Source organism: Ceratotherium simum, chromosome 18, assembly GCF_057802395.1.
Source record: "Ceratotherium simum simum isolate JZ-2026a chromosome 18, ASM5780239v1, whole genome shotgun sequence".
Taxonomy (NCBI): domain Eukaryota; kingdom Metazoa; phylum Chordata; class Mammalia; order Perissodactyla; family Rhinocerotidae; genus Ceratotherium; species Ceratotherium simum.
The window spans coordinates 56,898,757-56,912,506 of NC_141917.1; the positions used below are offsets into that span (position 1 = coordinate 56,898,757).

At 57.2% G+C, this 13,750-nt stretch overlaps 1 protein-coding gene across 9 annotated transcripts in view; it reads right to left on the reverse strand.

Annotated features, from left to right (window-relative positions):
* The window catches only part of MAST3 (microtubule associated serine/threonine kinase 3), a 35,635-nt gene extending 27,076 nt beyond the window's left edge, over positions 1 to 8,559 (reverse strand). For 4 of the 9 annotated variants that reach the window (XM_014781731.2, XM_087443538.1, XM_014781730.2 and 1 more), the window contains exons 1-3: positions 8,470 to 8,558; positions 2,950 to 2,981; positions 469 to 558 (exon numbers count right to left, since the gene is read on the reverse strand). In XM_014781731.2, the coding sequence (XP_014637217.2) occupies positions 469 to 558; positions 2,950 to 2,981; positions 8,470 to 8,508 (161 nt within the window). In that variant the 5' untranslated portion in view covers positions 8,509 to 8,558. Of the gene's footprint in view, positions 1 to 468; positions 559 to 840; positions 924 to 2,949; positions 2,982 to 8,469 lie in introns of those variants that run through there. The other 5 variants (XM_087443541.1, XM_014781732.2, XM_087443539.1 and 2 more) reach the window with 3 other exon arrangements.
* Positions 8,560 to 13,750: the final 5,191 nt, after the last annotated feature.

Sequence of the window (13,750 nt, forward strand, 5' to 3'; positions counted from 1 at the left end):
AGAGGGAAGAGAAGGCACTGGGTACACAGCTGGCACTCAGTCTAGCTGGGTTTTTTCTCCCTGCAGTGTGCCTGGTCATGGGGCTCCCAGGGCAGACTCAGCCTTGTGTGGGGGGGTGCTGAGTCAGAGGGAGGAGCCTTCCGGCTAGCTGAGCTGGGTGTAGGGAGGGCAGGCCATCAGCAGGGGAGCCCTGAGCAGGCTGGGAACCCAGCACCTGGCTCGGGAAGTCCTTGGGCTACCGCTCAAGTTCTGGCCCCGCCTTGGCGAGCCATCAGATGGGTGATCTGCTGTTATGGCTGAAAGTGGAATTTTCCTATTATGGCTCTACTGTGGATAGCAGCGCCATTTTATGGAGGGGTAAACTGAGGCACGGAGAGGCGACGTCACCAGTCCACACAGTACCTTGGGGAGGGAGCTGGGTCTGCGCGGCCTCCCGAAGCTCTGGGGTGCCAGGGCGCTGTCACTCACCTCCAAGGGTGCAGGCCCAGCGAGGGGCTGCCGGGGCTGCCGGGGCTGCTGGGGCTCAGCAAGGACGGGCTCTGGCTGCTCGGGGACAGACTGCAAAGAAAGAGGCGGAGGACGGTGAACCCGGCAGCGGCCCCTGCGCGTGGCCGAGTCCGGAGACCCGACCAGGGCTGCGGCTCCCTCAGGAAGAAGGCCCAGGGCCCAGGATTCTGGGTCTCGCGCACGCCTCGAGGGCGGGGCCTGATCGACGACCCAAGAAGGCTCCCCGGAGGCGGCGGTGCGACTCTGGGCGGCTTCAACAGAGACGCGGGAGTAGGGTGGCAGTGGGCCTGCCCCTCTTCCCCCCCACGCCCCCGTCCGTGGCCAAGCACTCACTCGAGGGTCAGCGCCGGGATGTGCAGCTTGTCCCTGCGGGACTTCATGCCGCGGCCGGGGCCGCGTCTACGCGGCCGAGTACTGACGCCTCCTCTCAGGCCCCCAAGCCCCGATCGTGGCGCGATCGGGCCGACGCACAAACGCCGACGCGGGCCGGCATGCCTGGCGGGCGCGGCGCGGGGTCTCGGCCGCCGGGGGCGCGGGGGGGCGGGCTCTCTCCGCCTCGGGGCGGGGCTCAGAGCCCCGCACCTGCGCGCAGGCCCAGCCCGCAGGAGGGGTCGGGTCGCGGGAGGCGGGAGATGGGGTGCCATCCCCCCGCGGGGAGGGACACCCACGCTGCTGGGTCGCTGGGTCGCGAGCCCCACGCTGCGCCGCGGAAAGGAAGGGCGGGCCCTGTCCCCCGGCCGGCCGGAGTCCTTGCGCCATGGCCCGGCCCCGCCCCGGGGGGGTCTCTGGGACCCCGGATCCGAGCGCGCCCCGCCCCATCACCGCCCGCCGCGGGTCGCGGCACCCCGCGCCTTGGTACCCCGGCCACGCCTCCAGGCCTTTGCTGCGCCGGCTCCTCTGCCAGGAAGGCTGCCCCTCCCTCCCAGCCGCTCAGCCCCCCAGCGCCTCCTCCACGAGGCCCTTCCTGCGCCTCGACCCAGGGCGTCCCGAGCCCCGCCCCCCACAAGGCCCGGGGCTGCCTGTGTCTGGCGATGGCTTCCTTGAAACCCTGGGTGGACCCAGGCAGGCACACCGCAGGGGACAGTAAGCAGACAACCCTCAGGGAGTGTTTGTCCCCTTCCCGCCTGGGACTTTGCCCTCCCCGGTTGGACTGATTTGATTCTCCGTCCACCACCCTGCCCCAGCCTGGGCAAAGGCCGCAGACAGCGCCGGCCCTCTAGGCAGTGTCCGAGCCCCTCGCCCCTCGCCCCTACCGGGGCCCTCAGGCTTCTGCCCACCAGCTGCACTATCCCCAGTCCAACTAGAGCCGATGGTCTGGGCTTGGGGGCCACTCTGACCCACCCCCACCATCGGATTTCAAACTCGCATCCAACCCCCAGGACCTCCCCCTTCTCTCCCTCCACTCCCCTGTGCTCGTTTCACTCCAGTTACCCGTCTCCATGCTGTTCTTCCAAGGCCAAGCAGGTTTGCACCTCAAGACCTTTGCCCATGCTGTTCCCTCTGCCTAAAATGCCGTGTGTCGTGTTGTGTCGTCCCGTCCCCGTCCCCCCCCCCCACCCGCGCGCTTTCCCCTGGCCTCTTCCTCCTCTTCCAGATCTCAAATGTCACCTCCTCCATGAGGCCCCACATCTCCAGGGCTAAAACCACCTCCTAGCCCCCTCTGTCTGTCTTTCTAACTTCTCCCCCGCAGAGCATCACTTCACCATCACTGCCCCCAAGAGAGCGGTGAGCTCCATGGGCAAGGGCCTGCACTGACAGGCTTTTCTCCATGTCCTCTGTGCCAGGAAGAGGGCCTGGCACACAGTAGGCGCTCAAAAAAAAAGTGAGTGAGCGATTTCACTGAGGGACAAGAGAATTCCCACCCCAACTCAGGCAACCACAGCCCCCAAAGAGGGGGTGTCAGCACTCACATGCCTCCAGGCCGCCAGCGAGAGCTGAACCCTCCCCTCTGGGGCTTTGCTTGCCCCATCTGTAAGTGGTGAAGGCTTTGAACAAAATGTTCCTTGAGCTTTTGGGATACAAAAATGTCAACCTACAGGAATGCTAATGTGACACTGAAGGATATGATTTTCTACCCACGTTCCCTGAAAGAGAGTGAGCTCCCCATCATGGGAGGCATGCAAGCTGGTTCCGGGACACTTGGCTGGAATTCTATAGTCTGGACTCTGGGTTCCAGACAAGTGCCCCTTCCGGGCTGGGTGCCCTGTGATGCAACTGCTCGGCACCTCAACATCCTTATTTGCAAGCTGGCACGGGCCGCCCAGCCTGCAGTGAGGGCCAAGGGAGGCACCTGGGAAAAGCTTTGCAAACGCCAGGGGCAGCATCGAGGTGAGAAGCTTTGTTGTAATTCTTAAATGAATCACAATTAGGAGGCTGCTGCTGGAACACCTATCACCAGGACCACCGGGCCACACCACGCCCACCAGCCCCAGGTGAACTCACCCACGTCCCCGGCGTGGCAGGCTCAGCTCCTTCTGAAATGAGAGGAAAACAGAGGTCATTCCCAAGGAGACAAGCCCTTCACATCCCCAGCCCTCCACCCACCTGCCCTGCCCCCTAGTGGGCCTCTTGCTCACCCTGTTCCAAGTCCATGCCTCCTTTCTGCTTGCCCCACACACTGGGCTCAGCCCTGCCTCAGGGCCTTTGCACCAGCTGTGTCCTCTGCCAGGACCACCTTCCCTCATCTCTAGTGCTAGTTAATTGCAGCTCATCCCTCCAGTCTCAGCTCAAGCATTCCTTCCTCCTGGAAGTTCCCCCGGACTCCCAAGCTATCTCCCTGCCCAGCTCATACTCGAATTGCATTAAAAATAACTTCATTATTTAAAATAACAAATTAGTTATATTTGTGAAGAAGTGTCAGTGTGGTTAAATACTAATAATCTGTTGAGGAAAGGGAGATTCCTGAGTCATCCTTACCCTGCTCCCTCCCGGATCTGAAAACCATTCCCCTCTCACCCTCTGCAGAACCCATGCAAGTTTGCATCCTGGCACAGGTGGGGTATGGGGGCCCTGACTGGCAACTCCCTATTGAAGGCTCTTCTAGAACTCAGCAAGCTGCTGCACGAACTCTGGGTGCTTCACTATAAACAGGGCAGAAAGCCCTGTGCTTGGGGTCCACTGTGACCCCAGAGTCCACTCTCAAATGTGGCTTGCTCAAGAGGGTTTCTAAATTCTCAAAAGGCTGTGTAGCACAAGTTTAGAATCTGGGGACACTCAGACCCCAGTCCAGATCTATTATCTGTCCCTTCCTGGCTGTGGAAACTTGAGCAAGTGACTGGGACTCCTGTGCCTCGGTTTCCCCATCCGTAACTTGGAGATAACATAAGGAGGGTTCCGGGGTAATAACGAGCAGCCGTTAATATTGTTATTGTTGTGTGTTGTTTTTGTATTATTGTTGAACTCAGCAAGCGCCTACACAGACGATCATAATACCTGGTAAATTTTATTCACGTTTACTGAGCCGTCTACTACGCACCGGGAGCAGGGGCCGGTTTACAGGCGGGGAAACTGAGGGAGGCCCACATCTTTTGGCGGAGGTAGGGCCAGGAATCCAGGTCTCTGGACCCCCCCCCCCCCCCCCCGCCACGCACTCACGCACCGAGGCGGTCGCGTCTAGGACACACGACTATTTTTACCTCGGTGGGCTCCGTGCTGCCCACATCCAAAGCTGGGCGTTCGCTATGGCAACCAGTGACGCCATCGGCCCACGCAGCCAATTGGAGCCAATTGGAAGCTGCTGGGCGCAGGACGACGCGGCTGGAAGAGGTTGGCAGGGTCTCCCCGTAGGGGAAGAGGAGGGTGTGCGGGGGTAGCGCGTCGCCCCGAGGCCTGACCCCAGATACCCTGAGCTCAGAAAACCGAGCCATTCAAGGTGGGAGAAGGCTGACCTGCCACCCTGAGATCTCCCTGTCTGCTTGAATACCGCTGGGGACGGAGAGCTCACTACCATTCAGGGCAAGTGGTCATAGACCGCTTAGAAGGGTCTCCTTCTGCCTCCTCCAATTGTTATGAGGCCTTATGCCAGCTTCCCCCACCCCCACTAACCCGTGAAACAGTGAGGAGCCGGGATCTGAACCCAGGGGTGCCAGCTGCACACAACCCTCTTCCCCCAGCCCAGCCATTTTCTTCCACAGCCCCGACAGTCCTGGGTTCCCGGAGCGGCTCCCTCCCATCTGGGCTGTGTGAACCCCGCCAAGCGACTTCATCCCTCTGTGCCTCAGTTTCCTCATTTGGAAAACAGCCCAGTTACATAGCGTCCTGGAGGGAATCAAGCACCGAGCTCACGGCCTGGCGCTGCGGGAGGCTGCGGTAAACCGCAGCCAAGAGAACGACTTGTGAAGTTAGTAATAACCGCCCATTTAACCGCAGCTGTGAATTCACTTCCAAAATCCAAGAAGATATGAAGCGGCGTGAGGGCTGAGGGAAGGCCGGCAGCCCCGGCCAAGCCTCCGCGGAACTCGCCCGGTGCCGCCCCCGGACGCTCCGGGCCCTGCGCCATCTGCTGCCGCCCTCAGGCCCCCTCCGCCGGCTGCTCCCCAGGAAGGGGCTCCCCCCTCGACGAAGGCAGGTGCGGGCCCCGAGCCCCTGGAGCCGCCCTTTAAAGATAATATTTACGCCATCCTCCTGTGTGCTGGGCTGGCTGGGCGACGCTGCCCCCCGGCCAGAAGCCTCAGCTCCACCAGAGGAACCCCCAGTCTGGAGGAGACAGAGCAGGACGATGGACACCCCCATACCGGAGACATTAGGGGTGACCCAAAGGGAGAGTAGGGGCTGGAGTGGGTGGGAGCCAAGAGGCTTCCTGGAGAGGGGCGTCAGGCTGGGCCAGCAGGCTCGTGGGAAACAGTAGGTTGGAGGTGGGACTCAACCCGTTGGGCACTAAGCCCCATGGGAAGTCGGCCCCTGGAGCGAAGGGAGAGAGAAGTCAGCAGGGTCCACCTCACACCAGCCGGAGGGCTTCCTGGAGGAGGAGAATAAATGGAACTGGGCCACGAGGATGCGGAATGGACCTTCCAGGGAGCTTCCAGAGCAGCAGTGGAGACAAAGTCCAGACACAGGCTCTGGCCACCTTCTCTGCCTCTGGATGCTCTGTTTGGGATCCGGTGTTTTAAAATTCTGTCGTTTGTGGGAATGATGAAAGTGGGAGATGATGAAAATAATGATAAAATAATAATAATAGTAGCCATAGTAATAACTGCTCACATTAAGTGGCGCCTGCAAATACTACACAGAAGACTGAGCTTAACCCAAACCAGGAAGGACCAGCCACCTCCTCCTCTCCTGACCTACAGCCAGCACAAACTGGTGGCCCGTGGGCCAGGCCAGGTCCTGTTTACGACCTCCCAGCACGCAGCCAGTGCCAGGCCCAACATTGCCACGATCAGATTGGCCAGGATACCCCCGCTTTTGTCTGGACTGGCCAATGAGCACCTGACTTGAGTCCCCTAGCTTCTTCAAGCTATTATGAATTGACTCTTTGCCTCTTGGGAAGGATCAGCCTCCAGGATATCTGATTGGCTCTGCCCAGCAGGCTGCCACCTGATTGGCTCAGCGCGCTCCAGGCCCATCAACCTGGCTCCAGTTAAGGGAGTGTGTGGCTGATGCCCCAAACCGAGGCCCTCAACATCTCGGCGACCTCAGGCGCCAGACTGGTTAGAATTCCAGCTCTCTGACTTCCTGGCTGTTACCTTCCCTCTCTGAGCCTCAATTTCCCCCTCTGAAAAATGAGGCTAATAAATGCCCTGACCTCTCGAGCTGTTAGAATTAAATGCATGTACAGTGATTATATTTGTAGGTGTCCGTTACTGTGAGCCATTATTTATACCCCTATGGTTATTTATTTTTTATCATTCTCATTATCTCCTACTTGGTCCTTTACTCCAGGTGCCTCCTGGCTTCTGGCCTCCCTTTCTGAGCCCCCTCCCCTTTGGCTCTCGAGGAGTCTTTCAAAGCCCTCAGATCTGGGCATGTCCTCCCCTGCTCCCACACCTTCCATAGCTCCCAGTTATCCTAGGGAGAAAATCTAACCTCTTCAAAATCAGCGCTGGAAGCTCTGGAAGCAGATGGTCCCCTCTCACACCCCCGGCTCTAGCGCTAAGAAATGGCTTCTAGTTTCCCCATGCAGCACATATGGTTGCACGCCTCTGGGCCTCTGCACGTGCTGCGCCCTCCGCCCAGAATGCCCTCACCCATCTGAGCGATCCCTCCTCGTCCGTCAGCCTTCCTGGATGGAGGCCTGCTAGTGCAGGGTTGGTCTGGAGGGGGAGCCGGATCTGCCTGGGTTCAAATACCTACTCTGTCACCTACATGCTGTGAACACCTGGACAGTGGCTACACTTCTCTGAGCCTCAGTTTCCCCCTTTGTAACGTGGGACCTCTCATCAGGGAATGGGCGCCTCCTGCCCATGGAACAGGCCCCCACTTACTGACGTCAGCAGCGCCCCCATTTACCTACCCGAAGGCGGTTTCTCTATTTTAAGAGGCCGCGGGCGGGGCTCGAGGCTAACTGGGGCTCGAGGCGGGGCCTGTCCCCCACAACACCCCTCTGCTCACCAGTCCTGCCCCACCCCCTCCTCTACGCCCAGCACCCCCGCCTCTGGCCTCATTCCCTCCCCTTCTGCTCTGCAACGCTGCCCGCACCGTTCCCGACCCCCCCCCCCCCGGAACTCCCCATCCCCTTCGGTGAGTTCACAGTACCGCAACCCCGGTTCAAGGCCCGTCCTCCCACTCCCTCGCCAGTCCCAGCGCCGCCCCCCACCGCTTGCCCGTCCCTTCTAGGTTTTAGCTTCCCTCAGCCTTTCATTTCCCCATACCCACCCCCTGCCTCGCCACCCGCGGCTGCGTTCTCTGCCCTAAGGCCACCCAGCAACGCCTGGTTCTGGCGCCCTCTCCAGATGCGCCCTCTTCGGGTGTGCCCGAGCGTCCCTCATCGAAGCCGACCACTCCGCAGGATCACGGCTGCTCAGGCGTCGTCTCCCCCAGCAGGCTGGTAGATCCAGGAGGACGGCTCCAGAGGGTGAACCCCCGCTGCCTCTCCAGAGCGAGGAGGCACACAGCAGGAACTCAGTAAATGTTTGTTGGGTAAATGATGAATCCCAGGTTCCCCACTTGCAACCTGCTGGCTTCTTAAGAGTGTGGTCTAAGCCCCAGAGGGAACGCTAGATCTTCTGAATTCCCATTTTACAGATGGGGAAACTGAGGCCCAGAGAGGTCAAAGGAGGTGACAGGGCCTCCGCGTGGGTTCGAACGTCGTCCTCTGCTAGCCCTGACACCCATGTTCTCACCTCCTGGTGACGCAGCCTCCCGAACACAAACCCAGGTCATGGCACATGGGGAAACTGAGGTCCAGAGAAGCAAGTGTGCCTCCCGTTGCCCCCCGCGCCCAGGCCACACAGCCCGTTGGCACTGGCTTGTGCGCCAGAGAGCTGGTTAAGGGCGCCAGATCGAATCCCTGTGGGGCGATCTCGGGTTTGTGACTTTCCCAGCCTGGAGCCTCAGTTTCCTTATCTGACAAATGGACGCCTGGACAGCCCCGACCTCCCCCGCTCGCCTTCGGGGGGGACTGATGCAGGGGCGCGTGGCTCAGCGAAGGCATGCGGCAGGTATTAACACAATAATATCAATCTACCACTAGTAATAGGATTAACACAACGAGGAACATATGGTGAGCGCTCAAAGGTTGCCGTTGCTCATATTATTATTAGAGCAGCCGGTGGGGAACGGCGAAACCCGCAGCCCCTTCCTCCCGTGCTAGCGCTTGAAGCCTCAGTTTCCCCGTGTGTCGAATAGGGCATACGCCGTTCCCACCAGGCAAAAAGCACTTTGAGAAGCGGGTGGACAGAGGGAGCGGCCAGGGCGCGCCCCGCCCCCGGCCTCAGTTTCCCCCCGCCCGCCGAAGCCCCGGCCCCGGCACCCGGGCCGGGCCCAGCCGGCCATGCCCTTCGCACGCCCCCGCAGGGGCCTCACCTGAAGCCCGCGGCGCCGCAGGAGGCTCGGCTCGTCCATGGCCCGTTGGTCCGCGCCGCCGGCCCGCCCCAGGCCCCGCCCCAGCCTGCCAGGCTCCGCCCCCCATGCCATTGGCTAATCCGGTCAGCTGACACGGCCTGACCCCGCCCCTCATGGGGAGCCGGCTGGGAAGAGCCCGCCCCCATCGGGGGAGCCAGCCCCGCCCTTCCAGGCCCCGCCCTCCAGCCTAGAAGTAAACAATTTTCAAGGAATCCTCCTAGAAGGAAGGGAGTATTATCCCCATTTTGCAGATGAGGAAACTGAGGCTCAGAGAAGTTAATCAACGTGCCCAGGGCACACAACAGGGCACTCACTTCAGAGCAAAATTTAAGAGGGCCCACAAAAAAATCAGTGATCAAGATATACAATATTTTAATACAATAGTTTAAAAAATCAAAAATAATGCAAAAATGCATGATGAACTAGACATCAAAATTTTAAATAAAGACAAGCTCAGACTCTGCTGTTGCACGACCCTGCCTCACCCTAATCCTGGCCCTAGTCCCAATAAAGCTTTATTTACAAGAATAGGTGGCCACTGTAGTTGCCAGTTTCCGTTTTGAGGATGGCTGCCTTTGCTGAGTGCCAACTGGGCGCCTGGCTAAGTGCCTCGTCAGGACCACCTTTCACAGCGATCTGATGATAATTGTTCAGCCCCACTTTGCAGAAGGGAAACTGAGGCTGGGAAAAGCCCAAAGTCCCAAGATGGCACCCATGTTCTCTCTTTCCCTGGGCCTCCCACTGTCTCTGCAGCTGCAGGGTCCCTCTGCTACTCCACTGTTCGACCTGGGCATTAGAGTATGTCATTAGGCTGGAGGGGCCCCTCGGGAGGGTCGCTGGCTGGTTGCCTGTGAGGTGCTGTAGGATCCCATCAGGTGACAGTGGCCAGACTGAGCCCATAAAAATACAGAACTCCCCAGCAAAGCTTGTTTTCCTCATACACGTTTTTAAATTGACATATAATTCACATACCATAAAATTCACCTTTTTAAAGTGTACAGTTCAGTGGGTTTTAAGCATATTCACAGAGTTGTGCAATCATCACCGCTATCTAGTTCCAGAACACTTTTTTTTTTTTTTTTTTGCTGGGAAAGAGTCACCCTGAGCTAACATCTGTTGCCAATCTTCCTCTCTTTTTTTTTCTCCCCAAAGCCCCAGTCCATAGTTCTATGTTTTTTAGTTGTAAGTCCTTCTAGTTCTTCTATGTGAGCCGCTGCCACAGCGTGGCTACTGACAGACGAGTGGTGTGGTTCCGAGACAGGGAACGGGACCTGGGCCACCGAAGCGGAGCACGCCGAACTTGAACCACTAGGCCATCAGGCTGGCTCCAGGACATTTTCATCACCTCCAAAAGAAACCCTGTACCGATGAGCAGTCACTTTTCATTCTCCCTCCCTGGGCCCCTGGCAACCTCCAGTCTGCTTTCTGTCTCTGTGGATCTGCCTGTTCCGGACGTTTCACATAGATGGAATCATACAGCATGTGGCCCTTTGTGTCTGGCTTCTTTCACTCAGCATGAGGTTTTCAAGGTTCGTTCTCATGGTAGCGTGTGTCAGAGCTTCCTTTTTACGGCTGACTAATATGCCATTGCATGGATAGACCACGTTTTGTTTACTCATTCATCTGTAGATGGACATTTGAGTTTTCCGCTTTTTGGCTATTGTGAGTAGTGCTGCTGTGAACATTCGTGTGTAAGTTTTTGCACGGACACACGCTTTCACTTCTCTTGGGTACATACCTAGGAGTGGAATTCCTTGGTCTTATGGTAACTTTGTGTTTTAACTTTTTCAAAAACGATCAGACTGTTTTTCAAAGCAGCCGCTGTTATGGGCTGAATTGTGTTCTCCCAAAATTCATATGTGGAAATCCTCACCCCCAGTACCTCAGAATGGGACTGTATTTGGAGATAGGGCCTTAAAGAAGTAAAGTAAAATGAGACCATATGGGTGGATCCTAATCCAGTCGGACTGGTGTCTTTCTAGGAAGAGGTGATTAGGACACAGACATGCACAAGAGAAGACCCGGTGAAGACAGAGGGAAGATGCCAGCCACGAGCCAAGGAGAGAGACCCCAGAAGAAACCAAACCTGCTGACACCTTGATCTTGGACTTCTGGCTTCCAGAACTGTAAGGAAGAGATTTCTGTTGTTGAAGCCACTCAGTCTACCCTACTTAATTAAGACAGCCCTACCAAACTAAGACAGCCATCCAGTTAAATTTAATTTCAGATGAACAATGAATAATTTTTTTAGAATATGTCCCACATAATACTTGGGACATAATTGTGCTAAAAAGTTATATGTTGTTTATCTGGGATTCTAATTTAACTGGACATCCTGTGTTTTGTCTGGCAAGCCTACATGAAATGGACTTCAGGTTGTAGCTTGCATACCCCAGGTGATGGGAAGCTCATGCCCTATAATGGCCAACTGTTCTGTCTCTGGCTAGTTCTGCCTAAAAGTTCTCCTGTAGTTCAGGCTGGGATGGACGTGTGACCTAGACTCTTTCCTCCACCTCAGCCACTGTGATTGGTTCAAGGTGGACTCAAGCTCAACTAATCAGTGTCTTCCCTGGGACTTTGTCTGGAATCCTGGGGAAAGAGCAGTTCCCTGTACCAGAGGGGGTTGGGCTGGGCAAACGGGGAGCTGCTGCAGGGGAGCCACAGAGAGGTCTAAATGTCTGTGCTCCATTTGGGGAACTCCTGCACAGAACTCCTTCCCAAATGTCCTCCTCAATGGGCAACAGGGAGCAATTATTGACTAACTGACTGACAGACTGAATGAATGCAATTTTTCCATGGTGAACACCTGTCCTTCAAAATCCACTTCAAATTCTCTTTGAGAGGCATCAGAGAACATTTATTGAATGAACAAATAGTTTTTTTCTTGTGAACTCCTATACATTCATCAAAACCCTCCTCCAATGTCTCAGTGAGGGGCATCAGGGAGTGTGATGGTTGAATGAAGGAATGAGTTTTTTTCTTGGTAACCCACATATCCTTTAAAACAGCCTCAGATGACCCTCTGAGGTATCAGAAAGTCCTGGTTGAGTGAATAAAAAATGTTCTTATTGGTGAATGATGCCTATAATGTGTTCATTAAATGCACCAATAGATTTGCATTGTTTCTTTTTCATTCTTTTTTTTTTTTGGTGAGGACGATGGGCCCTGAGCTAACATCTGTTGCCAATCTTCCTCTTTTTGCTGAGGAAGATTGTCACTGAGCTGACATCTGTGCCCATCTTCCTCTACTTTGTATGTGGGATGCTACCACAGCATGGCTTGATGAGCAGTGTGTAGGTCCTCACCCAGGATCCAAACCTGCGAACCCCGGGCTGCCGAAGCAGAACATACGAACTTAACTACTACGCCCCCGGCTGGCCCCCTTGCAAACTCCTGTTCATCCTTCAATATCCTCCTTAGATGCCCCTCAGGGGCATCGGGTCTCTTGACCACATGGAGGGAAGTTCAGCCCTCCTTGGGCTGAAGGTCACTCTCCCCCCTGACCCCAAAAAGGCAGAAGCCAAGGGGGTGAGGAAGTTATGTGGTTCCCCTTGTGGTTCCCAATCCTTCCTGCTTCCCCCTCCCTCCAGGTTTTGGGGCGGCTGAAACTGGGGCAGCCCCGGGGGCATCTCCCAGCTGTGCTTCTGGGGCAGCTGGGAGGGGCCAATAAGGGCCCCTAGGGCTTCGTGGAGTAGGCAGCAGGCAGGCCAAGAAAGGTGGGTGTTCGAGGACTCAGCACGGGGAAGGTGGGCTGTGGTGAACCTTGGTGTGAGCCTTAGACCGTGACCTCAATAAGGGTAGCAACGCCACCTCGCGTGTGGCTGGGGTCCTGCTCCTACCACCACCCTGGCTGCCCCTACAGCCCAGCACTCGAGGCCCCGGCTGCCTCAGCACGGTCCTCTCTCCCACGGAGCCCCAGACTCGCCGCGCTTCTCTCGGTGTCCCTAAAGCGTGTCCGGCGAACTTTTGCCTCCACCGTGCCCTCTGCCAGGAACACCCTTGAAATCTATAAACCCGGCTAGAGAGCCCCCTTCTCTGGCCAGCCCCCTGCTCCCCCTCAGAACAGCCCCTGCATCTGCCCCTCCCTACACCCAGCCCCGACCCTGAGGTGCTGGGGGCATCTGTGTCACCTCACCTCCCTCCCTCCCTCGATGTTTCTCCAGCGGCTGCTCTGGTGCTGGCGGGATGGGAAAGAGGTGTGACAAGAGCAGAAGCCACTGGGGGTCCCAGAAACAAGAGCTAATCCTAGGAGCCCTCCTTTATCCTCGCCACAGCCCATTTTGCGGATGGGGTAGCCGAGGCCGGGAGGGCCAACCTTGGTGGGGATTGGAGGTTGGAGGCAGCCCTGGGGCACGGGCCCCACTCCTCAGAGTGCAGAGCTCAGCCCTGCTGGGGGCTCTGTCTCAGGGTTTGAATCTACTTCTTCGCCTTCAGCCGGGGCCTTGAGTGGTCTGGGCGCCTCTGGGCTCAGTTTCTCCGTCTGTGAAATGGGGCACATGATGGTGTCTCCTGGGGTAGGGGGTCTCAAGATTGTGGAGTGGGGCCATGAGTTTGCCCAACTAGCTCTTCCGTCCTTCTTTATGTTTCACTCAATCTCTGTCTCTGCCCCTCCCCCAGGCCTCACCCATCAGTCCCGAAACTCACTCCACCCCCTGGCCTGGGCCTTGGCGCCGGTGAAGGCTGCTCTGTGTGGGGTCACGGGGACCCTGTCTCCACTGTGCCAGGCCTGGGACACTGCCTCTTTGTTCCCGTGGCTCTGACCTCATGGCCTGCTGTGCGCCTGACACTGACCAGCCAGCTGCCCCTCGGAACCAGGGTCCTCGGAGGAGGGGCCTCCTCCCTGCGCCCCTGGGCCTCAGTTTACCCAGATGCTCTCCCCTGACCTTCATCCTGCTCCTCAGTTCCCCTGGGCTCCGTGAACATTTTTTTTAGGTAAACATCACATAACATAAAATCAACCATTTTAATGTACAATTCAGTGGCATCTAGCACATTCATAATGTTGTGCAACCACCACCTCTAAATAGTTCCAGAACATTCCCATCACCCCAAAAGGAGACCCTGTCCCCATGAGTGGTCACTCCTCACCCCCCTCCCTCAGCCCCTGGGGACCACTAATCTCCTTTCCGTCTCCGTGGATTTGCCTCTTGTGGCCATTTCACATACATTGATTCACACAACACGTGGGCTCCTGTGTCTGGCTTCTCTCGCTCAGCGTGAGGTTTTGAGGTGCGTCCACTTT